We start from the raw sequence: 27,893 nt of genomic DNA on the forward strand, positions 1-27,893 counted from the left end.
AGCAATTGGTAATTGAAATGATAATCATTTGATCGTACAGCTATTTAAAAATAACACTCATCTCCAAACTTGTCTATTCTAGGAAACCTTATTTGGTTAAAATGTTGCCAAACTCCATGTTCACTAAAATTGAGACTGATATACCATACTACTTCATTTTCCAGTACATTCGGAACTCCATTTCTCCTATGCTCCATCCAGAAGCTGTTCCCATATGCCTTGAAACAATACCCAGGCTGAATTTTTATTCTGATATTCAGTAATCACCATGTAATAGCTATAAAAGGCATGACAACTACAGATCTTCTATTTCGAGAGGACAGTGTGGCCAGTGGGGGGATCATCCATTGAAGTGGTACTTTGTAGTAGGCCCTGTTGTTTATCTCATATTGAATTTTTTTTCTTGAGGAGAGGATTAGAGACACAGTTTCCACTTTGTCTCCCCTTTACTGGGAGTTCATATTTGATCATGATAAGAGAAAGGATTCCATTACCAAAGTTTTACTTTTCATTTTTGGTAGAGTATTACTTTCTTGCCGCCTAACAAACCTTCTTCTCAGAAGCAAATCGGAACTGAATGAGGAAAAGTGGAATCTTAGATCCTACCTTAAAATATTTTTTCAAACTAAATCTAGGGCTTCTTTCTGTGAGAAGCTTCTCTAAGTCCTTTTCTGTTTGGAGTCGAGTGTGCAGTGACGTTTGTGTGTGGGATGAACGTGCATGCGTGCGTGTGTGGGTAGAGGAGGGGGAGGGTCAGGCTCAGCAGCAAAATTAGCCCAAATCACTGGTGGATTCCTTTCATATAATAGCTTAGCGACATCTTCCTGTTGTTGTTTTGTCAAAAATATTTCGAAGGCTTTGTAAGCTTAGGGGTTTTCACAGCTAAGCTTTCCTCAGAAATGTGAAATAAAATAAATGAAAGAAGTCAGTTCAAGTTGAAAAGCCAAATTCTTCAAATAATTTAACTTAAACCCAGTGAAATGATCTTCCTAAGCTTTTTTGCAAAGAACCATTGGGTGAGGGGGCCTCCCTTTGTTCCATGAGTGGATATCTATTACATATCTTGCTGGATTATTCTGAGGGAGAAAGTTGGCTGCTTCCTGGAAGCAGTTAGAGATGCTTAAAATTCAAATTTATGGTCCATAAGACGAACTTAAGTTTCAACTACTTTTCTTAGCTTCAAATACTTTCTCCTCTGTCGCCCTCTCACCCCCTACCCCATATGTATTAAGAGAAAAACTCAGTTCATTTCTCAACTTACAAAGGTTTTTAGAAACCTGAGAATGTGCAAGTTTCCTTCAGTGGGAAGCACATAACATTTATGAAGTATTTCTTTTGGGATTACATCACAGTTTTATTTAATTTTTAGGACAAAAGTTAAATTCAATATTTGTGTATAAGCCAAGGGAAAATGTACCATAAACATAGGAATTTGAGGGTGAGTCACAGTTCCAAGAATGTTAGATTTACTTAGAACATTTATATGCAGACAGACTAACCGTTAGTCATCTAGCCCTCGCCTTTTACATTTGTAATTAATAGCACCTCAAAATCTGCCTTCACCCAAGTAGTTACATGGGTAAAGGGAGCTTTGCAAACACTATTCAAAATGGCACTGGAATTATTACCCCATTTGTGGATACTTTATAACTGTATCAAATATGTACTATAAATTATTCTTTAAATAACTAGCAGTGAAAAGCCAGTGAAATGAAGTAAGCTATCAGAGATTCTTGGATACCAAAAGCCACAGTCTCCTTGTGAAGGTTAAGCTGTCCACCTGGCAGTTTAGCAGAGTTTCGCTGAGACTCGTTTACCTCCAACCCAGAACTAACGCTTTTTGTCCCATCTCATCTCTCGTAGGATGAAGTCATTGCCGTGTCTGAAAAGGTGATTGTGAAGCTTGAAGACCTGGTCAAGTGGGTACATTCGGATTTCTCCAAATGGAGGTGTGGCCTCCAGGCTGGGCCAGTGAAATCGGAGGCCTTGGGGAGAAATGGCCAGAAGGAAGGCCTGCTGAAGTACAGACAATCCACCCTCAACAGCGGCCTTAACTTCAAAGATGTTCTCAAGGAGAAGGCCGACCTCGGTAAATATAATTCACACCTCTAACCTGAATGTATGGCTGAATACAGTAAGCTTTGCTTGTCATAGGTTTTTCTGGAAACCCTATCATGTAATTGAGTGTACACACACACACACACACACACACACACACACACACACACTTATTTAACTCAAAGGGACCTAGGAATACAGGATGAAAAGCAACCTTATAGATAAGGGATGAGTGTTGGCTGCTCAGTCCCAGACTCCTGGGTTGTTTTCCTCCACTGGCGCTATAACACACAGCATTAAACAGCTTGCAGTGTTCTGCCAAGGCAAAGCCTGACTCAGGCCCCCTGAAATGGGATTACTGAAGAATCTGAGCTCTTGCTGCAAGGAGTCAGTATACCCCTACTACCTCACTGTCAGCATTTCATGCTTCGGGTTGTACAGAAAGCGAAGTGACTGACAACCCCGGGGGTACAGGAACCGCCTGGGGGCACCACAAAGCCTGACAGCATACAGCCTGAGCTTGCAGCGCCCAGTGGTCACCCATGTGAACCACCTAAGGTTTTGGATTCTTCCTTCTCTTTCACAAAAAGTATAAAGAACTGGTGATTTGGTGTTATTCAGAGTTAGGCTCTGTAGCATTCTGATTAGTGTTGGAACAATAGCTCACACTTAGCTGGGCAGCCTTAGGCAATTAACTTAACCTCTAACCTCAGTTTCCCCACATAAAAATAAAGTCATTGTAAGCTCAAGTGAAGACAGGCAGCAGGGGCCCCACGGTGGAGTCTGTTGCTCTAACACTTCCTTCTTCCCTGACTTTCTTGTCCTTTCCCTACAGTTTTCCTTGTGTTTGTAGCCCCTTTGTGGGCTTCACTGCTTACTCTCCTAGTATTGCTCAAGACCAAAGTTGTTGACCTCTTATTTAGACCAGTTATTTCCTCTTTAGACAAAGAGGAACTTCATTTTTAACATATTAAGGCATCTTTTTCTTTCATTCTAGCACAATGCTGATTTTCCTAGCTCTATTTTATGTCTTAATGTGACAACTTCCTGTTTTTTTGTTTTAACCTAGAACTCAACTATTACAAGAAACCCAGATGATTTATTTTAATTGGCATAAAGAAACTGAATAACACCAGTAACTGCCTGCATCTCTCATGTGATTCTGGCTTTTGATGAGCTTTGCTGGGTTTTGGGAAAGGCATTAATATTTTCTTGCAGTTTAGCAATCAATTATTTCCTGGCATCTTTTGCTGTATGTCAGACAGTAATATTTTGGACATGGCACCCTAGTAGCTATGTGTACTATGAGAGGCAGTTATTAAACTAATGCTTTGCCTTCTCTAAAAGAAAAAAAAGTACAGTTTTCTTACATATACTGTCTTATGTCCCAGTTTTGTTAATACACATTCTTATGATTGTGAAAATGCTCAATACTATATCTGTGTTGCCTTCCTCATGTGTGATGTAAGTTGCATAGCCATTGTCTTGTGTTTCTTTTTTAACATTAAAACATTTCTTTAGCTTTTTTTAAGTTATGGAATATACTGTTACTAATAAAAAATTAAACAGGAAACGCATGGGGGAACAAAAGGATGTGGAGATGGTTAAGCTTGATGTCACACTTATAAACAAGAGTATTTATAGCTGGATTGTTTCGTGTTTCAAAGGGTTAGTTTACTAATGAACACACACACACACACACACACACACACACACACACACATACAAAGAAAAACCCCAGGGAAGAGTTTCTTATTTTGATCAAATGGTCTAGAAATTTTAATTTTCCTGAATTGTAAAAAGGTTCATAATCTTTTTCTTTTCTTTTCTTTTTTTTCAATTGATTTTAGGAGAAATGGGCTTATAGTGAATATACAAAGAACTTGCAGGCAGTTTAGTCTGGAAAATCTAGAGTGATAGTTTGTAAGTCTACTTGCTCTTAGGACTCACCAGGGGAATTTCCTGAAACCAGCCTCTAGCCACACAGGCAAGGCCAAGGAATGTGGAGAGACAGAATTGCTAGGTGATTTGGACTTCTACTGGCGGGGGTGGGGGGTGTCACTTGGGAGACATCTCTAGGCTGAGTGCTGCGGACGGAGAAGTCACCAACAGAAAACCAGATTGGGACGCTCTCATGAGTAAGAAACACCATGTACCTTTGCTTGTGTTAAATGCAAAGTATCCCTTTAAGGATGGACTTGAGGGCCTTGAAATTCTACTCAGTTGGTATGAGCTGTGGGGAATTTGAGACAAATGGCTTTTGTAACTGGAATGCACACTGTGTTGTAATAACGTAGAAAGAGAAACAAAAACTTTTCTAATGTAATGAATTTCCACAATCTGCCTGATCTAAGTTTGCAGGTCAGATTCATTGAGATTTATACCAGGAGAGAGGGTGTGTCACTGCGCACAGTCCTGGCCAGAAACCTTGTCTTCACCTTCTCCCTTTCTCTGTGGGTAGCATCAAAATGTTTGTTGGCTGTGCTTTTCTCTGGACACAGTGGTTTTCTTATCTCTTGTTCTCTGGGCCACTCTGAAACCACCTCTAGCCCCGCATTGTTCATGGCGGTTCACACACTTATTAGGTTTTTCCTTCTCTTAGAACACTTCATTGTTCTTCCCAAAGAAAGATGAACTGGGAGATTACTTAAGACCCTTCTCTTCTTTTACAAGTAAAGAATGTAAAGATCTCACCTTTCTATGGATAAAGTAAAATTCCAACATGTTGTTTTAAAAAAAAAAAATAAATAAAGCTACGTTATTTCATCCTGTTAAAAGAAATCAATAGTGACAAAAGAGGTAGGCTGACTCTCAAAGAAAGGATTTTAAAATATAAAAGCTAATTAAAGAACTCTTCTTTCTCTGTGTTTAAGTAGAATAAATTCCTCCTAATCCCAGTTTGTGTCACTTCCTGTCTCTCTCTGAAAAGTAAAAAAACAAAAATGTTCTCACAAATGTGTGCCTGCCAGCAAGCTAGTACTCCACAGAGAGAAGCCCTGCCCCAAATGGCAGCTTCCAATAACTGCTCTGATTCAAATCGCAACTCTTTCGATTTTTATCCCCTCCCCCACTTAAAGGAGAAAATTCGGGCAAGATTTGAGGATGTACTGGCTAAAGAGTTTTTAAAAATCTCAGTTTTTACTGAAGACCCTAAAGGACTGCTGACTAAAACTACAAATTTTAATATTGGAGCAAGTAATAATCTTTAAAAAAATCTCTAAGATGTAGTGAAGTACATTCATTGTTTTTCCTCCTCTTTGTCCTTTTCAAAGAAAGTTAGTTCAATATAAAATCAGTGCAAATTGAGACTTTACTGAGTGACATGTTTTACCTTCTTTCAGGCTATTTCATACGGGTTTATTAAAAAAAAGAAAAAGAACTATTTTAAAATAGAAGGGTTAAAGAATGTATTATTCATAAGTATAACGAATACAAGAACCTGTTTTTCCAGAAGAATCAGGTTGATTAAATCATTCACTACACAAGCCTCTAGTTATTTATTTTTGTCTTTAGAATTACAGTACTTAGCTTTTGTAATAAAGTGGACTTGATGCCCATATTTGGTATGGCAGTTGGAAGTAGTCAAACGAAGAGTTATTTTGTTTTACAAAATTTTTGGCAACTAAGGAGCAGAAATACTATCACTTAAACATAACTAACTTGCATTCTTTATTCCTTGGGCTGTAGTTTGAAAAAATCAAATTATTTTATGTAACACTTCTTACACAGTCCCTTTAAGTGAAGTATGAAAAGCTGCAGTGTAAGCTTTATTGGCCTATAAATATGTCATTATAGTTGGACTACATTTATATGCTTTGGATTGTTGTTTAAGCCAAGAAAATATGTCTCTACAGGTTGACTCTTTATTGAAACCCTTTGAGGCATACAACAAAATGTATTTTAGGCCAAGGTTATTAAAACAGCATTTTCATTTTTTTGCAGCAGACTCATTGACAATTATGCTGCCACAAACTGTTGGTGGATGGGCAGTTATGAATGGGTTCGTCTCCAAATCTGTCTTTAGAAAAAAAGCATAAAAGATAGAAGAGTCTGAGCTGAAATTGAGAAAAGGCCCAAAGCCTGACTCCATGTGTGTGTGTGTGTGTGTGTGTGTGTGTGTGTGTGTGGCGGAGGGGCTGGCTAAATTTAATGATGCTGGCTTCCCCAGCCCAATTTCTGTTTCTAAATTCCCCTCAAACTGAGAAGAAGTGCCTTCTCCCATCCCTTCTGTTTGTGGGACTTTCCTGGTCTACTCTGGGAGTAGACAGCACAGTGGTGCTGGGGTGGCAAGGCCTGGATGTCACCATAATCTTAGCTCTGCCTTGTGGCAGTTATGCCCAGGAAAAAATGGCCGAATGTCATTGTAGGTTTATACCTCAGGTTCCTGTGTGGAAGTGTACAATGCGGCCCTTGCTTTATCACAGTAGAGCTTTGAGAACAAATTCATCAATATCTATGGGAATATTCACGATATCAAAGTCTAAGTGGATGGTTCATTATATTATTATCAGAAGGAAGTTCTCCATGATATGGAGCTGTGCAGCACAACATTTGCTTATTTGTTCATTTACTGTCCTTGAATACACATGTGCTAGCAATTAGGAGCAGAGTTGACTCCCAGTACTGTCTCCTTAAATAGAGGACTATTATTAAACTTCTTCAATGCTTGGTTATTTACTTCTACATAGTTATTTCTATGTATATTATTTAGATATAAAGATATATTGTGAGTTTATATACTTTATTATTTATACATCTTTTATAAATATATTGAAATTTTATATAATTAATCATTTATATATTTGTGTATATTACATATTATATAATTTCTCTCCTTTTGAAAATTTTGTCAAAATAAGCTGTAGTGGTCAGTTGCGAGACTTCTCAAGGACTCTTTGTTAAAAACTGACTGCAGTCTTTGCTGAGAAATTCTTGAGCTCTTGTAGTTCAAATGCTTGTTTCTGATCATTTCTGAGTTTGATGTTTCACGGATGTGGTCATGGGAAGGATTCTTACTCTGTTGAAGAAACCAATATAAGCGTTTCTAATAAGAAGCATGTTAGGGTGCTGACAATTTATTGTAATGAGGACTTTTTACCCATGATATCAAATGGATTTATGGGAATTGAAGACATGCTTACTATTAGAATAATTCCTCCTTCTTTCCTTCCCTCTTTCTTTTTCCCTTCTTTCTTCTCTTTTTTTAATCCTTCTTTCCTAGATTGAAGTTTTGGATGCATATTAAAGAGTCATTTAAAAGCACTCATTATTTATGTTTTATCTTCAACTGCTAGGCTAGTTAAATAATTTTCCTTAGTAGTGAAAATTAAATAATATATTATTACATTATTCTCTTTATGAATATTTTGAGAAGTCTTCAGAACAGACTCCTCATTAAAACAAATTTGGCCTTTATAATATTCTTAAGTTCAGAATAGAAATCGATTAAATGTGATACTTACAAAAATTTATAAAGATCCTTGCCAAAGGATTTTTTTCCCAAAGCCTTTGGCCAATATTATTGTTTGCAATGAGTTGTAAATGATGCTAATCACAGCATGCTCAACAATGGGGAAGGGCAATATCTAAGCGCCAGCCTACCTCTTTCTTCAATAGGTTAAGTCATGCCATTGTAAAGGGGAAGCCGTGTTTACAAAGAGCAAACTCACAGGCCCAGGCGTCTGCACCCAAAGCATGCAAAGGTTTAAAGTTGCTTAATAGCAAGACAATTTCTAAGAATCTAGAAATCCAATCACTATGAGTCCGATCTACGTAGTGAGACCCTATAGAACCAGTATCCCTTGTACTAAATTTAAAAAAAAAAATCCAGGAATCCAAAAATTTATACCCATAAGGAATAAGATTACTTTATTTGAAAGTTAGAATTCAGTGTGGCCATCTGGTAAAATAGTTGAATATCATCCTGCAATAATGGTAGGACGAACCGGTAAAGAGTGTTCCTGATAGGTCACATTCACTTGTGTCGCCCACACTTGGCCACGGTGGTTATTTCTGGTGGAAAGGATGTTGCCAAGCCCAGCCCTGTCTGAGCCAGAGGTAGCTGCTCGTCAACCCTGCTTCCAGGTGCTCCGCTATCGCTGGCAAGGACGCCTTCCAAATTAGGATCCTGGCCTTTGAAATTTGTCTTGAGCTGAAGATCTTGCAGCATTACTAGGATGGCTGCATTCTAGAATCCCAGGTCTTTTGGCAACAGACTGAAGATGGACAGGCAACTGAAGAGAATTTTGTAGAGTTTAGGAATTTATTCTTATCCTTACATCTTGAGATACAAGGGCAGAAGAAGGGGGGAAAGTGAAACTGAAATGTTCAGTGTGATGTTTTAGCTCCAGGTAACTAGTATACACCTCTAAAATACAGTCAGTGGACAAAATTCACACTGCTTTCGAGCCCTTTCTAGAGTTGTCAGGCTGGGAGGGACCTACAGGGACATTGGGCCAGTGTTTCTTTCCTGTTTTCCTTGAAACAGTCTCTATTCTCTATTTGGCTAAACAAGCTTACTGTTTTCAATTCTTCCCTAGGGTATGGTTTCAAAATCTTCACCATCCTACTTGTCTTAGGAATGACTTTAAGTTTCTTAAACACTAGTTTATTCATTTATACTGTTGGGCTCAGTATCGCTGAGAATCCTAGAGTAGGAGTAGCTTCCAAGGGGTGACAAAGGCCACATGCATTCATGTTACATGGCCAGAGCTCTGCGGAGCTGGCTTGGCACAGCCTGCAGACACCATGGTGCTAGCAGACCTGCTGAGCACTCCTTGCGGCCGCACGGCCTTGCCTTTTCTGTCCCCCTGAAGTTTAGTTACCTTTTGTTTGTTCTATGTTTTTACACAGTATTGTGAAGTACAGACCGTTATCTAGCGGCCATCCTAGCTAACTAATAGAACAGCTGGTGCAGCTCAATATCGGCATGGCTGTGCCTCTTATTTCTGCAGTTCCTGTACCTGGATACACCACTTACAGAGTACGTTGCCCAAACAGGCTTTTCTTCAATAAGCCCCTGGCTGAAGACCATCTTGGTGTCCAACTTGTCTAAACTACTCAACAAGAAGAAGATCTGTATTTAAAATAATTCAGTTCAACAGTCCTCCTTTCAGTTGGAGTGCATGATGCTTTCTTATTTTATTATAATTCCGATTGCTAATGATAGGCTGTTATTAAGACTGTTGACACGATAGCGTCGCCTTCAGCACAAAGCCCATAAGCCTCACATACGTGGTTTTATGACTTTTCCACAGGGCTCTGTGTGCAAGTATTTGATTTGGACTTTTAGTCTTTTTTTTCTGAATATAGGACAGGGTCTACAGGGTCTACAGGGTCTTCAGGGTCTCACTACATAGATAGGACTCATAATAATTCTCCTGTTTTCAGCCTCCCAAACACTGGGGTTACAGGCGTGCGCCACCATGCCCAATCTCAATCGCTATCTCAGCACGCTCCGGGGGCAGGGCTGGCACAGCACACCGGGCATCAAGCCCAGGCTGCTTTGCTCTGCCTAAGCAGGTGCTTTAGTCCTCTGAGCTATCAGGCCAGCTCTAGGGCTTTTAGTCTTAATACTCTGTAGTACTAACACCAATTCTCCTGAACAGCTTGTTTATCTTTCAGAGTGCTTTGAATGTGAGGTTTTATTGCAAAACATTGATTTCCTTACGTGTCAAGGTCCCCTCCTCTTCTCTAATATTACGCATGTAAATCTATCGTGTGTGCAGGTCACTGTAGAGGAAAGATGAGGTTCAGACTTTCAACTCATATTTTAATATGCAAATTTATTTAGGACAAACTGGAAGAACAGTGCTGTTCCAGAGGTTTTGCAATGAGCTTCACACACAGTGAGGGCTGAAAAAGTAGTGCCGCTTTCCTAGGTGCCAGCTCTGTGTATTTCCATTTCACTTACTGGGATGAAGCAGCCTTCTTCTGCCTCTCCTCCTTTAAACCCCTCATCAACGCTTGAAATCATCTCGTCATCTTCCCACCCTTTCAGCACCTCTGACCTGTTCTCCCTATTAGCCTTCAGCTTTAGTGTACCCTTTTCTCCCCCAAAACTTCCTACACATTAACTAAAATACAAAGGTCTTATCAAGCATCCAGCTTCTAATTTTCTTTTTTTTATTAATAAGTTTCATTGTTGTTGCTTTTATTCCTAGCAATCGTGTCCATGCCCATTTGAGGAAGTGTAGGCAGTACAGACAAACAAAAAGCAAAACCCTGCTTGTAGGCTGATCGCTTTCCTCCCACCTGGAAGTAAACTCTGTTGGTGAGCATACATGTGCTGTTGGCAAGCACACATGTGCTGCTGTGTGTGTGGGTGGGGCATACACAAGAATTCATGGGCATAGGCTTTTTTCCCCTAAAAGTAAAATCACTGCTCAGGAAGCCCCCTACCTAATTGTGTATAAACATTGCAAACATGCTTCCATCGGGTAAAACCCTTGTCTGGCTGCAGAACATTTCCTTATTGAAGTGTTTCATACTTTAATTATTGTTGAACCTTTTAACTGCTTCTGATACCTCCAACTCTAAAGTGCTTACCACTATGCACATCCAATCAGCTTGGAGGACCTCCTGCCCTCTGCTCTCAGATTGCCCTTCCCAGGGCTCTGAATTTTGGGAATACTCACTTTCCTTTTTGGTTCAGTTTAAGCTACTGAAACTGTTCCTAGTCATTCAGCCCTTGAAGATTTTCCCTGATTTATTGAGCACTTATCTTATCACTTCCAGTGTTTCTACCACCTCGCTGAGCACCTTACTCTATAACTGCCCATATAATACAATCTTTTTTCAAGTGTTTGTCTTATCATCCCAGTAAGAACTTTAGCTCTATAATGCTGGTTCTCTGACTTCAAAGCTATACCTAGTAGGTTAAGTAAACACATGGCTTTTTTGATCACCCTCCTGTGAATTCTCTCCTTCTCTGTTCTCTGTTCTTACTCTACCTGAGACACCCCGAGGCATTCAAAGGTTGACCTGGCTACTTTCCCAGCACCTCCTAGGACACCCTCTAGTGGAGGGGCTGTCTCACTGGTGCCTGGTAGGAGAAGCAATGCACTTCGAGTACTTAGTTGTAACTATGTTTGGCCTAATTCTCAGTCAAGCAGCTGTCACTCATTCTGAAAATCTTGGAGATTGTGAGTGTGTGTGTGTGTGTGTGTGTGTGTGTGTACATTTTACATATTCATACTGGCACTTTTCTCTCCTCCTTAAGGGAACTGTTTTTCATGTTTCAGGATTAGAGCAGAGACAACAGTGTGCAGGGAAATGAGCAAATCCACGTTGGGCTTGCCCTGCCTTATCTCTTTTATTATCAGCTTGTTTGTAATCTGTCTTTTTTTTAGGTGACAGGTTATTAAGGTGATGGTTTTAGCGTGACATCAAATGCTTCTTTTTCGAGGCAATTGCACTGTTGTAATCCTCTCCTCCTTTAAGATGGTTACTTGCTAATCGTGGTAGAAGATATTCTCCACCTTCCGGCTACCCACGCTACTCTTCTGGTTCACAGAGAAAGTCTTCTATTAGGCCCTGCAAAAACAAAGCCTCATGCCTGGCATATTCCCTCCACAAGAAATAAAACATTGTTTTCATAGCAGCGCTGATAATAAGGCAGAGTTCAAAGCATGATGAAACATATACTTTTCGAGCAGAGAAAAACCTATAGTTACCTGGCTAATTACTATCACGTGATGACTGTGTGTATAAATATAGGCTTTTTACATGTGCAGTCTCTGTGTGGGTTTCTTCTCTTTTTTCTTTCTTTTTTTCAAACTGAGAATGTTCGGTTAGTGCCCATTGTTTTTTATTAATGTTTTCAATCAAAGATTTAGAAGAATACACAGACACAAAAGCCAGCTTTTTAGGATAGCGTGTCTGTGGCTGCTGTAGTAAGTCCTACTACATAGTCATTATACTGTAAAAGACCAAAGACTTTAAATAAGATGGACCTGGATTGAGATCTCCATTCTGTAAGCTAATGGTCTTAAAGGTCTAATGCTGCTTTAATTGATTTGCCTATAGCACAAGGTTAACAGTACTTGTCCCTTAGGATTGGAAGGTGAGGTTAAGTTAGGTGTAGGAAGGCTCCATGCACACAGTGAGGGGCAATTATTCAACAATTCTAGGCTAGTTCTCTCTTGCTTTTAGAAATCAACTCTTCTAAAATTCTGTTTTCTTCCATGAAAAATAAATCTAAACAGTTACAGTACAAAAGGAATACCAAGATGAAGCTAGCAGCTTATGTGACCTCATCAAAATAATTCACGAGCATTCAAGTTTCAGGGCAGTGAAATTGATTTAGGGTTAAGGAAGACTGATCTCAGTTCTCTAAGGATCCAAAACACCTGCAAGGTCATTGTGAAGCACCTTTAATGTGAGTTTAAATGATCTGTGCTAAAATTGACCTAAGTATGCATCCTCCTCAAACTTCTGCTCTCCGGCTCCTTTGGTCGCTTCTAGATTGTAATTAACAGCCAATCCTAGTTGGTTAGAAACTTTACTGCCAGGAATTCCAAATGTGCTTTGGTGGATCACATGTAAAACATGTGCACTGCTGTCCTCCTCTGTTCCCTCTCTGGCAGTGCTCCGATTGGTCTTGTGGTTTATTGAATCTGCATGGGTGTGCGTGTGAGTACGCTGTGCGGCCGTGGGATGGTCCATGCTGGAAATCCCTTCACACTTAATTATTCCAAAAGAAACCAAACTCCACTGGTATGTGTTTTGTGTGTTGTTTTCTGTTGGATGTTATGAGCCACAATGTGTGCATGTTAGAGTAATCTGTTTTATTCTGCATAACAAACATCGCCAGAATCTCCATGACGTCCCATAAGGAAGGCTCATGTTTCATCATGAGCCTCTCATCAGGCACAGTTCTCTGTGGTGCGCAGAAGTCTCGTGAAGAGATTTTCCCTCTGCGGTGACTCTGCATGAGACTTTCTATGCCAATACACGCTCCTAGGCTCACAGAGGAAAGGGATGAGAGGTGAAGGGTTGAGTACTAACAATTAAATGTTTACACCATTAATACCTCTCACAGAAACTCACGTCATTTTGACACACATTTCATTCATCAAATAGGTGGTTAATTTTATGGCCATGACTTCCTTCAAGGAGGTGACGATATATATAACATTCTTGGAATGAGATGCGAATGAGATGCTAACAGTAGTAACTCGCATATGCACTTGGGATAATGTGGATATCATATAACCATGAGTCTCAGGTTAGATGTGAACAGCAGATAATCTTGTGACAGGAGTCTCATAATGACATCTTTCCTGCATTTACTTCCCCTTAAATGTCTTCTGCAAAACTCTCAATATTTTCGGTGATTGGGAACTCACTACTTAATGTGATAGCCCTAGTCCATCTCTGATTCAGTACTGTGTTAGAAATTCTTATTGTGATCAATTAAATTTGAATGTGTGGCTTACAATATAAATCATTGTGCTCACTATAAACTATTCCTAGCTTTTTACTTAGAACAGCATAGAACAAATCAATTTTTCTTGTTCTTGATCACATTTTAAATATTTGAAAATACTTGAGAGGCCTTTATACAGCTCTTTCTCCATCCCAGGTTTCCCTTCTTCAGGGCAAATCCCAGTAGCCCCAGCCCCACATTCCTTGAATCATGTGAGTTTTTGTTCCTTTAGCTCCTTCTGGCTCTTATATAAAAATCTAAATTGTCTCTTTCCTCCCAAAGTGTAACTACACTTGTCTCTATTTAAAGAAAAGGTTATACTTCAATCTGTTTTTTCCCTTACTTTTACCCTTTTTATGCAGTCCATGTAAAACTTTAAATCATACAGGAGTGAAACCCTTCTCGCCTCCAGCTGATCATGGTTTCTCTCACTGATGTGTGTCTGTGTGTCATTTGCTTTGTTAAGCAGGGTCCTACTATGTGCGGACTTTACAGCTTGCTCTTGCCACTGTTCTATGCTAGTCTAGTGCTCTGCTGTCCGGGATAGAAGCCACTCTCCACAAATCACAAATCACTGGTAGCACTTGCCGTGTAGTTACTGTGACTGAATCTGAATTTAAAATTTTATTTAACTTTAATCAATTTCAATTTAAAATTAAAAGCTGAAGCAACGCAAAGTTTTTTTCTATTAACTATTGTCTGAGTGGGTGTATATATCACTTTAACTATTGACTATTTAGCATGCAAAGTGGAAAGCCTGCAAAGTATTGTCAGCGCAAAACACACCTCAGATTTGAGAAATGTATCATAAAGAAGCATGTCTTACTAACAACTTTTACATTGATCACACGTTGAAGTAATATTTTTGATATAATAGATTAAGTAAAATATATTGTAATTAGTTTGACCTTTTCCTTTTAATTTTCTAATGTGGCTACAAGAGAATTTAAACTATATATGTTGCTCTTTTTGTATTTATATTGGATGCTGCTGATCCCGAGAGAATTGGACAAATGTAGTGTCTAGCCCAGTCTTTTACTTTGAAATGGAATCACTATTTTGCATATTGAGCGCCTAATAAAGCCAAAGCATTGCATTTGCTGTGGAGCCAGTCCAGCCGCTATCCCCAAGCAGATGCAGCCCCAATGTAAAGCAGAGCCTGGCTCCTGAGTGCATGAGGGGACAAGCAAAGTGGGCTGGCGGTGGGGGAAAGTTCTGGAGAACCTGCGTGCCTGGGAGCCAACTTGTAAATGCGTGAAGAGCAGGAATTGTGACCTGTTTCTTTGGCAACAGTTTTATATATCTGAGTTTTTGGTAAAAGTGAGGAATTTCCCATCTGTGTACTCTTTCCAGTCCACTGGAATATTACTAAAAATGGAGGATCTCTGGCTCTCTCTGACTTAGTTCTTGTTGAAGGGCCTATTCATCCCACTAGGACCTTGGGCCTGGATCAAAATTGGCTTCTGGGACAGAGGTGCTGGCTGATGCCATGTACTGATCTTTCATTTTCTCTGATAAATACTTAGTGGTTCAGTTCAAGGCTGTCAGGCTAGGAGAAGAAAAAGTGCACTGTGGATTTCTTGAAATTCCTAATGTCCTTCCAAAGCGCTGGCACTTCAGCAAGAAAGCCTCTGAAATGTTGAAGAGACAATAATGAAGCACAAGGCTCTCTCTTGATTTATTTGGACCCAGTGAATTTCATTTGTTTCAAGACCATGAAGCCTCATGCCTATCAACGTGGACTGTAGCAATAAAACGTTATCTGTTGAATCTTGAAATGTTGCATCCTTTAGCTTCTCGTTGGAGTCCTTCACTCATCACTGTAATATTTTCATGCAGTATCGCATTCTTAGGATATAAGCTACAAGATAAGAAAAAAGTTAGCAATTTTTGATCATAAATGATAGCACCTTTCCATGAAAATGTCAACTTTCTGCATAGTTACTTTGCAAATGGGACTAGTGTGCTTAATCGAATCAATTCCTATAAAACAGTTGCTCCCCAAGGCAATATTATTGGGGGATCTCATAAAATCATAGAGTTTATCTTGGACAGAACTTTCTAGCTGAGTAAAATTTCTGTCACATCTCTGGTCTGGGAATGAGAGTTGGGGGTACGAAATCTGTACTACATACTACAAATCTATACTATGTACAGTGATTCAGGGCTTAGCAGATGGCATATTGATAATTGTCATCTGTAACTCTCCCTCAAAAAATACTAGAACTTGTGCTATAAATCAAATGTCTGAATTCTTTGGGTACTAATCCGAGCCATGGACTATCCATTAGAAACTGCTGGATGCATTTGCAGCGGGGTGGCCCTCTTCCCACATCTGCGTTGCAGAATTCTGTATCTAACCTAAAATATGTAAATGCACATTTTTTCAAATCATTCATGGCATTCACCTGATTCTGAAAGGGGTCTATAATGATTAAAAGGTGAGGAAACACTTTGTATATGTCTAATTATCAGCACTCCTCTCCCTAAAAAGCTATTCAAAAATAAAAGGCCAAATTTTATTTTTCATGTTTTCCCAGTAGTCTGTGTTCTTGTGATAAGGAGAACACACAGCTGGAGTTGTCTGTCCTAGTGGTGCCCCACCTTCTCAGGGTGGCCCAGAGGCTGTGGAGAGCTACAGAACTCTGTGGATTCTCCCCTCTTGGAAACATCTACATGCACAGAATTTGAATGATATTTGAAACTATTCAAGAGTCCCTTCCTGTAATCAGTCCTCCTGATCTTAGTTAAAGGCTGATGGTTGATTCCTTTTGAGAGCCCAAACCATTGAAGTATGAGGACAAAAAAACAAGGGTGACTTATGTCCACCCAAGGTTGGTGGGACTCCTGGCCTGGGTGGGGAGGAAGGCCTACCACTGGGGTCTCACGTATTTTTCTTTTTTATACATTCCAATCCTAAGATATGAAGCTGGTATGGAAGTGGGCAATACTTGCTTTCTCCCTCTGGCTGTGCGCCACGCAGGGCATGTCTTCATCAGGGGCTTCCTCTTTAGGGTGCTCACAGGAGGCTTGCAAGCAGGGGGAAGCCCATGGAGACACCTCCTGGCAAAGTTGAGCTTTTGTCATGGAAATATGTTTTCTGTGACTTAATTCTTATACACCAGGTTTCATCAAATGAGGCCTGCTTAAGTATTCTTTTATCTCCTCCAACAGCCATGTGTTTATTATGTGACTCTATCTCACAGTCAATATTCTAAATACTTTTAAAACAATGAAATGTGTCTGTAGAGTATGTTGCATACGGGTTTGGTCTGAAGTCAGCCTCTTTCCATGAACATGATTTGAAGCCCAAGATCCCAGAACCTTTTTGTCCAATCAGGACCCCATCTGCTATTTACTGGATTAAACTTCTTAAAGAAAGGAGCATTCCCCAGCCTTATAACCTAAGATACTTCATGGTACCCAGTAGGTGCTCGATGCCTGTGTTGGCTAGATGGGTGGCTGACTAAGTTTAAGTCTTGTCTTAGAGGCAACATAGTAAGAGTTGGGAAGTTTGGCAGGCTTAGGCTTGAAGCCTGCATCCCAAATTTCTAGCTTTATGACCTTTGGCAAGTTGCTGAGTTTCACTTTCTCTTCATCTGTAAAATGGGGATATAATTCCTACCTCCTTCGGATTTTATAGTATTGAGCAGCATATTGAATTTCACATATGTAGAAAAGTGCTAGGTCTAGTAAACCTTTCAGAGATGAGAGCATTATTGACACCTGCAGCTTTAAATTATGATATTCTAGACTTGAGTCCCTTGTAAACCAACCTCACACTTTTTACCTTGCCAATAATTGGCAATTTCATTTATTTATTTATCTATTTATTTTTATGTATTTAGTACAGGGTCTCACTGCACAGATCAGAGTTGTAGTGATCCACCTCTTTTCAGCCTCCCAAGTGCTGGGGTTACAGGGATGCGCCACCACTCCCAGTCTCAGTCACTGTCTCAGAGCGCCCCAGTGTCAGGGACAGCACAGCACACCCAGGAATTAAACCCCAGTCCCTGCTTAACTGATAAGAGCTGAAGCCCTGCTGGAAGTGGCCACACCCCATACCCCGCTCTCCTAGTCGTTAAGTACACGTGCCATATTTTGAGGTGCTTGTCAATGACTCATCATGCACGTTGGTGACCAGAATATGACATTTGGCTAGAGAAACGGGTCTGGATGTGTTGGCCAGACAGACCCTGGCAGCAGGGAAGACAGTCTTTATTGAAGGCATGCTGCTTTGTTATATTGTGAAAGAGAAAGAGAATTAGTCAAGCATTCTGCTGATGGCTCGAGACCCCACCCCAGGTCTGAATACAAATCCTATAAAGGCAAGTGAAGTCATGAAAGAATGGTAGCACAAAATACCGGGTAAATGGACCTCCGGAGTCTGTGCTTGAATAATTTTTCTCATCTGTGAGCAGTACCCTAATCCATTGGCTGATAGTATTGCTTGTCTACTGCCGTCCCCAAAAAACGTTTATGGTCTTAGAGGAGATGATGGTAGTTATGACTTAGAAAGCTGCAAGTACAGGGAAGGGATCTGGTGACATCATAACAAGCCACAAAAGGAGCTAGCATGGTTTCTCATGTTGTAGAACCTTGAGGAACATTCAGAGCATATTTGTAGCTCCACGGTGACATGCTTTACTGGTGTGAGTATGAGACCAGTGTTTTACCACAAAACAAGGAGCTCTTTTGCATTTGGGCTTGTGGGAGCATCCTGACTGTGATCGGGCCCTTCCTCCATTGGGCGAATATATGACCAAAGAAAATATATTAAAGAAGAATAAAACGGGCTGGTGAGCTGGCTCAGTGGTCTAAAGCACCTACTTAGAACAAGCTTAGCAAAGCACAGGGACCGCGGTTCAATCCCCCAGCACCACATGCCAGCCAGCCCCGCCCCCTGGTGGGCTGAGCTGGCCACACACACACACACACACACACACACACAAATAAATAAATAAATAAATAAATAAATTTTTTTTAAAAAAAGAATAAAAATTCCCTCCTGTCCATCTCCCTCTTACTTCCCTAATTTCTGATTTCTCTCCTTTAAATGAGTTTTTTGTAAGTGAAAGAGAGAGAGAGAATGCCAAAAGACTCCGGGCCTCTCAACTGTTGGTCCCATTTCCCTATTTGTTTGTTACCTCCTGGTGGAGGACACATCGAAGAAGGTACCAGGCTGCACTGCCTGCTGGTGTGACTCACAGTCACAAGAAAGGCATGTCATGGAGGCAGCAAAAGCCAGACTGTGCCCAGAATATAGGTTTGGGGCACCACCAAAGTGTCTCAGCAGAAGACCCAACTGGATAGCTGGTTGACCAGCATCATTGTCCTGCAGAACCAGCTTGGTAACACACTCTGTATTTGAGTTGAAAGCAAGTCTTTAGTCCCCCTGACTGCAAGCATTTCTTTTTTTTTTTTTTTTTTTTTTTTTTTTTTTTTTTTTTTGAGGAACCGAGGATTGAACTCAGGTTCTTGCACTTGCCAGAGAAGCGCTTATTCCACTGAGCCATCTCCCCAGCCTGCAAGCATTTCTTGAGTCCTTTTCTGTGTACTACACGGTGCCCCACACAGGCGCTGGGAAAGGCGCCAACCGTGTAGCCCAAATACTCATGGCCTTGGTAGAATTAGCAACAGTCACTTAAAGGAGCGAATACACAAGGACCCACACCCCTGGTGAGACAAACATGGCCAGCATCTGCCCCGCAGGAATTGCATTTGGCTGCATTAATGTGGCTCTCAAATCTCTTTTAGATTTGTACCTTTCCTGATTTTGAAGTCTAGGGTCAAGTAACAGTACCCAAATCGCTGGATAATCTGATGGTGTGGGTGTGGACTGGGCACATTAACCACTGGAGCATGCAGGCAGCACCAGTCAGAATGGATCAAAGCTTCCAGGCTGGACCAGCAACCAGGAGCCAGGTATGCCGGAGTTATACCTCCAGCACCTGCACTCTGGGTCCTGCCAGAGCTGGCTGGGGTGGGGGGCTGAAGGGCGCTCTCGCTGCAGATCCGCTGTCAGTGAGGTAAATGAGGTTTAATTCCTTCTAGACCCTGTTTGTAGCTCACTGCAGTCCCACCCGACAGTGCTTAACTGAATAGTGCTCTTCAAAATTCAGCAACTAAAAATAGTTTCATCTGCAGTGTGAACATAGTTTCATATTTATACTAGCATCTGGCCTAAGGAATCGAATACACTCCATTCTTTAAATAGCTTCACTGCAGCTCTGGAATACTATGAGATGAAAATCCCCAGTCAAACACCTTGTTTACACAGCCATGTTTAAGTACAAACAAGCTCCCTTTTTAAAATGCAAAAGAATATTAACTTGGGAGTTGATGGTGTCTTTTCTGGAAGTGGAAGATGAGTGGAGAACACAGTTTAAAATCCATTCATTTAGTGAGTGATTTCAGAGATGTCTACTGTGTTTAAAATTTTGTATCTTCCAAAATTTGATGTACAGTGTCTGTCATGTATCATCATCCTATGTAAAATCAGTTAGATTGAATTTCTTGGGCTGAATATTATGCTGCCGCTAATGCCCCACAATAATAGAAGTCTAAGCCTAGATATACTATACCTGTTTCTATCAGAAAACACTTTAGGGCTGGGAACCATTTGCCAGCAGGCAATGAATGTACTTGTGTTAGTCTTATGGGGGTACTAATGGTTAGTCCCATGAAGAAAAATATGAAAATAACATACTAAAAGATAAACATTATGGATGGATGGCTAATGATTAGCTGTTACAGTCCAAAGGGGCAGGATAGTTTTTTTTATAGCTTTATGACCCTTGCCCAGCCTTTATTGAAAGAACATTGTATATTCAGGATTATGTATTTTCAAAACTATACTCCCTTTGAACATCCTTCTTTAAAGATAACAGGAAACACTCTGCGTGTTCCTCAGTATGCATGCCTGGGAGAATTTTAAATGTAGTCTGGTTATAACATTGTATTAAAGAAGAACAGACAATTGTTTGTAAAAATCCAATGTATGAACCCATACACAGATGGGACACAGTAATGATACACCTTCACTCTCCAGCAACCCCAGCCATCCTGAAGAGAAGCCCGTCCATGTGCCGGGGTTCTGGTTACTCCATCAAGTAGATGCGGTAGCCTTCAGCACACGACTGCTACAGGGCCGTTGAGGTGTAGTCCCTCTGAAGAGAAGAGCTTTTGTGCATGACAGCCAATTCAGACACAAAAAAATTACTTTTTTTTCTATTTAAATTTTAAAAAATGGTCTTATGCAGTTCTGAGTTTTACAACTCAGCTAAACTACTTTAGAAATATAAGAACGTCAGCAAATCATTGGCCATTGAAGTATGATCGTACGGGTATATCCGAGAAGCAGAAACATAGAGGTAACTTTGCAGTCATTGATGTTAAAATTAGATGTGGGTCTATCATATTGAGTAGGAGGCCCCGGGTTATTTTACACAGTCCACGAGAGTAAGAGCTTTGTCTCTACTAACGTTGTGTGTATTCTCCAGGAAACTTTGAAATGTCTTAGTTTAAACAGCACTTTTAGTTTTTAACAGTGGGATTTTTCTAGAGAAAAATCTAATCTCACTCTAAATCATCCTTTCAAATTTTTTTCTCTATTACAAATGTAATATATCTTATTGCAGGAAGTAAAGATACCCAAAGAGAAAAAATAAAAATCATCCATAGTCCCACGGCCCACAGGCTACCACGTTCAGCAGTTTAATTTCAATTTGTTACTTTTCTTAATACCAAGATGCTCCTGCTTGTAAACGTGTCTTGTTGATTTCACAACGGATTGGGAGGGAAAAGAAACAACTGCATTCCAGGTACACAGATGATTTCAAAATATATACTAATTTCAGAAAATTAAGAAGTAGTGAAGGATACTTTATATTTTAGAATCTACTTTAAAAGGATAGCTCTGGACTTTTTTCCTAAAAATCTGTATTTCTCCCTGTATTCCTAACTGCTCTAGTCTAAGATGCCTATAGTCTGATGCTTAGAATTTTAATTAAATCTAATCTTATTTCATATTCATCTCAGTAATCCCTCCCACTGTTCTCCCAGTCATATTGAGCTTCTTTACTTTGTGCGACAGTGGATTTTTTTTTTTATTCACATGCTCTGAATTTAGAAAGTTTTTTTTGTTTGTTTTTATAGTAGAACAGATACTGTAGTTGCCCACTGAGACGAGTTCCCTGGAGGCACAAGGCAAAGGTATAAACTTCTCCCAACTGAAGGTCATCTAAATACATTAAAGCAGTTCTCTGCTGCTTTCAAGAGTTCCTGAAAGCTTTCTGGTTCCTCTATTGCCTTTAGATTTCTAGGTTAAACATCCCTGGTGCTATAAAATTAAACTGTTCCTAAAGTTCCCTTTCCATGTTCATTTTAAAATGAATGCCAGGCAGCCATATATGCTGCCTGACCAGAGTGGGGTGTGATAAGAGCTACGACATCTCTGTCCTGGACCCATGTTTCCATGAATTCTGCCCATGTTTTATCATTGCTTGCTAACAATACTCTTTCTTGGCTTACACATAAAGTATGGTTAGCTAAGAAGGGGCCTTTTTTACCCCAACAACTAGGTAGGAGGCTGCATTTTCCCCTTATTGCATTTAGTATTACTCACTTTAGGCCCCTTTTCAGCCTTTTAAGCACTTTTGTTCTTGGCTTTCATACACTCAGATTGTATCTTCCAACTGTGTTGTCTACAAGTTTGAAAAGTATTCTCTATCTTTACTCAAAGAAAATGTACCAAAATAAGCAGCCACCAAACACAAACCCTCTCATCATTTATGTGTTACCGTACTTCCACCGAAGGTTCTGTTCAAGGTGCAGCTTCCTAAGTGGACTCCAGGTGACTCACAGAGGAAGCCTGTCTGACTGGTCAGTGTTAATATTAGCCAAGGCTCTCTGGTCAGGGTAAAGTTTTAATTGGTTCTGTGGCGGTTAGCAAATCGTAGTCCACTTTGCTTACCTGCAAGCAATCTCACAATCCTTTGGGCACAATCAATGAGGAATGAGTGGAAGAGAAGACACAGTGACCTCTCAGGAGTTAGCTCAATGTCACACTCGCTGCTTAAAGTTAAAAAAATTTCTTTTTCTTCCATCATGTGTTTTATTAGAGAATGACATGCAGAGCCAGTTGATGGATAAATGCTTATTTTTCAGCCAGATAATTCATACTGTGTAGACAAACTCCCCAAACATTGAACTCAGTTTTTCCCTTTCCAGGCATATGTTTTGCTTGAATATAGACGCAGTTCCCACAGATACATTTCTGAGCTGAGAACGGTAATGTCTCTGTTAATGTGTGCACTGTTTAAAACAGGAAGAATGCTGCTGCCACTGCAGCCCAGCCGAATGATGGAAGCGCAGCATGGTGTTGTAAAGGAGGCGGCCTCCACCTGCAGGGTAGTTGTACACACTCTTGGTTTAGATACGCTTGGTACCTTCACGTAGACCATCTGAACATGCTAACACTTATTCATTCATTCTTTCACTCATTTATTGGTTTGGTCAGTAAACACTGGAGGGCCTCTTATGACCAGGTTTTTAGAAAGTCTTGAAAATATTAATTTTCTTATCGTATAGCAATACTGGGGCTGCCTCATTTCATGAAATTATCTAGGTTAGACTTTGCAGATCCACAAATATTCCCGGTGTAATGTTTCACAGTGACATGCATTTGACTGCAAGCCAGTACACACGTCTAATGTAGACAGGTACGCATGCGACACACAGGTATGTGCAAGCGTGCACATACACATGAACAGCGGTTTCCCCAAACAGCACCACTCCTCTGAGTAACACACTCTGACAGTTTCTTTTCTGCTGTGGTCCTTTTTTATACAACCATATTTATTTTTAGAAGCTTTTTAGTATATATTTGTGATACACAGTGACTGTAATATTTATCCTGGAAAATCGGTGCATATGCATGTCTCTTCTGCGTCATCTTTACTTTTGCTGTCCCTTCCCACACTCCACTCTCTCCTTAACCACCCCCCATCTCTTTCCCTTGTCCAGAAAAATCTAACTTTCCTGTTCTATTTTTTTAGGTGCTGATCACAACTCACTTAATTGGTTTTACAACCCAGACCTGAGGTACTGGAAACCTCAGTGGTGAAAATAGTGATCTACAAGACATTCCCCTGACTTGTCACCTTCCCAATGACTTCTTTTTGGTTAAGCACACTATTCCCAAACTTCACTAAGTGTTTAAAGATTCCAATCTGGGCAGTTGCTACTCAGGTCTTCCCAACCCCATAACAATCCCTGCAGAATTCACGTTTTCTTTTCCCAAGTCTAAAAGCAAATGCTTTTTTTTTTTTTTTAATTTTATTTATTTATTTGTGTGTGTGTGTGTGTGGCCAGCTCAGCCCACTGGGGGCGGGGCTGGCTGGCATGTGGTGCTGAGGGATTGAACCGCGGTCCCTGTGCTTTGTTAAGCTTGTTCTAAGTGGGTGCTTTAGACCACTGAGCCATCTCACCAACCCTAGCAAATGCTTTTAAGGTGCTCTTGTCCTAAGACACTGAAACTGGCACAGTTCAAAGCTTTCTGTTAAAATATTTTGATACATAATTAAGCCATCCATGGCTAAAACAGAAGGAAAACCCCACAATGCAAGTCCATTTATGATTTAATGCTTGTGATTTTTCAAAATAAATGGGAAGGCTGGTTGCTGTTCTCAGATTGTGTTTTTAAGGAATTCAACTTCAGGCATTGTCAGAGTCCATGTACTGGTCCTCAGTGGAGACAGAGCAATGATTTCCTGCCTCTTCACCCTGGACCTGAGAAACTGCTTTCAACATCCCAAAGACAAAGAAAAGCTTCTATTTATAGGCTTCATAGGCTTTCTAAAGTTTTAACCAAAGTGAATAGAACAATAATAAATTGCTTTCACATCTCTGCGCATAGAATTGTTTATTTAGCATTTTCTGTAAAACAAGAGACCTTCCATCCGCATGGAAAGACTGTATTTTGATTGCCTAGGAGATTCAGAATGATTTCTAATCTTGCCACAACTGTCTTCTGCTGTATAAATGAAATGTTTCATTTTCAAAGAGGCTGTCAGGATTTTCTGAAGAGAGTTCCTTCACTGCTCTGCACTTCCCCGGCCCCCCAAATAAAGTGCTTTGCTTTGTATTTTCCAAGAGAACAATGGCATTATTTTTTTATATTAGAAGATATGATTTTCAGCAAGTCTTAAAATGCTTATTTGCTAGCGGTTTCTTTGTTCCAGGGAACTGCTTGTAGGAACACTTCCTTCATTCCCTGACTGCTGAGAGTTCTCTGCTTTGTGCAGTGGTCCAGTGGGACAGTAGGCCTCTGGAAAAGCGAAAGGACTTGTGCCTACCATGTGCACGCCATTGCATTTGGAGGTCAGCATAAGCGTCTACTGCAGTATGCATTTTCTTTGCTGCTAAAGGCTGGGTTTCTTGGGAGGCTTTTTGTCTTGCTTGTTTGGGGTTGGTTTTGTTTGTTTTGTAGTACTGGGAACTAAACCCAGGATCTTCACAATGAACTACAATCCCAGGTTTTTTTTAATTTCTTATTTTGAGAGGGAATCTTAATAAGTAGCTAGGTTGCCTAGGCTGGGCTTGAACTTGTGATCCTCCTGTTTCAGCCTCCCAGAGTGTTAGGATTACAGGCAGTGTTCATCGTCATGCTTGACTGCCAGGTCTTTTTGACAGCTGAGCAAAGGATCTGCTATTTGGTCAAGGTGATGAAGGAGGACAGAGATCAGTTCTTCTTGACCCTTGATCTTAGCATTTCCAAGTCATTGATGACCTTCTATACCTGTACGACTGTTCTCTATGCCTGCTATAAATATGTAAGAAACTTAGTTTTTGTTACTGCTGTAGTTTGGGTTTGTTCACTGGTTGGTTGATTTTACAGTAGAGGGGCTAGAACCCCCGGGCTCTATCACTAAGCCATACCCCAAACCCGATGCTTGCTTTTAAAATAACATTTGAACTAACCAATTTTCACTCAAGGCTTATCATCTCCTATTGTCTCACAATCAGAATAAGTTGGCATGCCCCTCACTCAATTTATAAGATGCTTTTTAAAAAAATAAATAAATAAATAACTGTGCGATTATTTGGAGCTTCTTTTTTCTTTTGCCTTAAAACTCTTTGATTTCCATGCTAAGCTACCTGACAAGGTTTGTTCTCTGCAACTAATAAATCCAATAAAGAGATTTTATTTTTTCATAATTATGCTTGAAGCATGGGAATAGTCAAGCTTTTAAGCGGATGCTGGCTTTCCACTATTGCAGAGTGACCAGCACGTGAACAGAGAAAAATAGCTGTTCTGTTAATTGTGTTCGTGCGATCAAGTCTCCAAGATACAGTTAATCAATATATTCTGCCTTGATTAGCCATATTGAAATACTCGAAACCCTGAGTTCTAATGTAAAATTCAGAAACACTTACAAATGCCAATAGCTTTTATTTAGAGTCAACATTTGATGAAAAAGCTCTTACTTAAGTAAATTGACTTTGAGAACAAGGATGCAAGCAGAAACATAATTCATTCATTTTGTAATTGTTCTTCCCTGCTGTAGACCTTTGCCTTTGGCATCTTGTCTCCGACAATAATCTATGGCCAGATATAGCCCAGGCTTTGGAGGGGCGCTAAGGCGAAATCAAACTGGACAACACTTGAGAATCTCAGTTCAAACAAAGGCGAGTCCAATCTTACATAGTCTGTAATATACACAACGGAACTGTTATTCTAGATTAAATGTATGTGGAAGATATAGAAGGATTATTGTGTCTTTTTTGGATGTAATTTCATGCCTGAGAATTTACATTGAAGGAAAAATGGTCTGGATCCCATTAGCAAGGACCCTGCTTTGCTGTCAGTTTAATTAGATGAAAACCTCTGGCAAGAGGCTGAGGAGGTTGATACAAGCAACAGTATTTTGTGTTTTGGAACAGGAAACCCTTAGGTCTTCCAGTTTGAAAGGGAGACAAAAATGAAACCTGTGATTCACTTTTGTTTACAAACTCTTTCCTTGTTTACAGTGACCTTAGTGATAAATTAACTGCAATGAGCTGTCCATATTATGCAGGACAGTGGCTTGATCCCAGGGTATGAAACGCTAATCTCTGACGAAGAAGGTGGAACTTATTTTTACATGACTTTTCCCCTAAACAATGGACCTTTAACAAAAGTAATTGTTTCCTTTAGTTTATTTTTCTGTGAGTAGATTGAGTAGAAGGGGAGGGATGTTAGTCTGGTTTTAAGTGTGTGTGTGTGTGTGTGTGTGTGTGTGTGTGTGTGTGTAAGAACTAAAACAAAGGAAAGAGGGAAGAAATGGGGAAAAGAGTAAAATAGAGACCCTGGAACAGTGACTTATCTGTTAAGTGTTTGGCGTCCTGCCTTTTGGCTGGAATTTTTGAGAGAAACATATTTGGTTGACTTTAATGGGCAAAAGCTCTGAACTTTATTGGTAGGAAAAAAGAAAGCATGTTTTCTTTTCCCTCTTTCAGTTCAGTTTATTATATCCTGACATTCTGTCTTGTAATTGAATAATAATTTTGGATTTAGAGGGAAGAAGGAAATTTAAATCAGCCACCCTCCTCCTGCTTAGAGAAAAGGCCTAGTTAATCTCAAAGTTTTCTTTCTTTTCACAAACCCTGTTTGAACTGGCACCTGAAAATAATGATGACTTAATTTCGGTGAAGTTCTCTAGCTGCTGTCTTTGTACCTTGAACTTCTGAGAGCTGTTGCTACACTTGCGCCTGTTCTAGTAAGTGAAATTAGTATGTGCTATTGGAAAGGAATTTTTAATCTCAGTTTTTAAAACACAGGCAGGCAATGAGGTTGTATTACACTGCCATGGTGGATGCAGGCCGTGTTGTGGTGAACCCCATGACATTATATAGCATAAACGTGAACCTTAATGTAAATGGTGCAAATTACTAATACTGTACCAGTGCTATTTTACTAATTTTAACAAATGTGTCTTATTAATGCACAATACTAATTTCTTTTAAAATGTTTTCCAAGAAGAAACTAAAGGCAAAAATAAAATATATTCAGTGTAATGTAAGCATAAACCAGATTTTTTCATAGCTTTATGCAGCTGCTTAATCAATATTATTTTAATTAAGTATATTGCTGTATTGTCATCTCTTTGCAAGGTATGTGGCGGGGACCTAGAGTTAGAAAAACACTATATATTGGGTGTATTATTTCAAAAAGATAACCATTTGAACCATCCCATTTTGGAAAATGTACGTAGGATTCTTTTCCTTCTCTGTCCACATCTTTTGCTTACTTTCTTGTGACTGTGCTTATTTTGTTATAAAATGAATGCACGCCTGTCATGTTAAGACATATAACAAAGAAACAGAAAGAGAATGTTTAAATTGCCCATAACACCGTCATGCTTAA

The 27,893-nt window shown here is 39.9% G+C and overlaps 1 protein-coding gene across 1 annotated transcript in view; it reads left to right on the forward strand.

Moving 5' to 3' along the window:
• Positions 1-27,893, forward strand: part of Arid5b (AT-rich interaction domain 5B) — a 179,086-nt gene that overhangs the window by 30,583 nt on the left and 120,610 nt on the right. Inside the window, exon 3 of the mRNA XM_004632021.2 lies at positions 1,864-2,089. Coding sequence (XP_004632078.1) covers positions 1,864-2,089 — 226 coding nt within the window. The remainder of the gene's footprint in view (positions 1-1,863; positions 2,090-27,893) is intronic.

The sequence above is a fragment of the Octodon degus genome, unplaced genomic scaffold (assembly GCF_000260255.1).
Source record: "Octodon degus isolate 3935 unplaced genomic scaffold, OctDeg1.0 scaffold00046, whole genome shotgun sequence".
Taxonomy (NCBI): Eukaryota; Metazoa; Chordata; class Mammalia; order Rodentia; family Octodontidae; genus Octodon; species Octodon degus.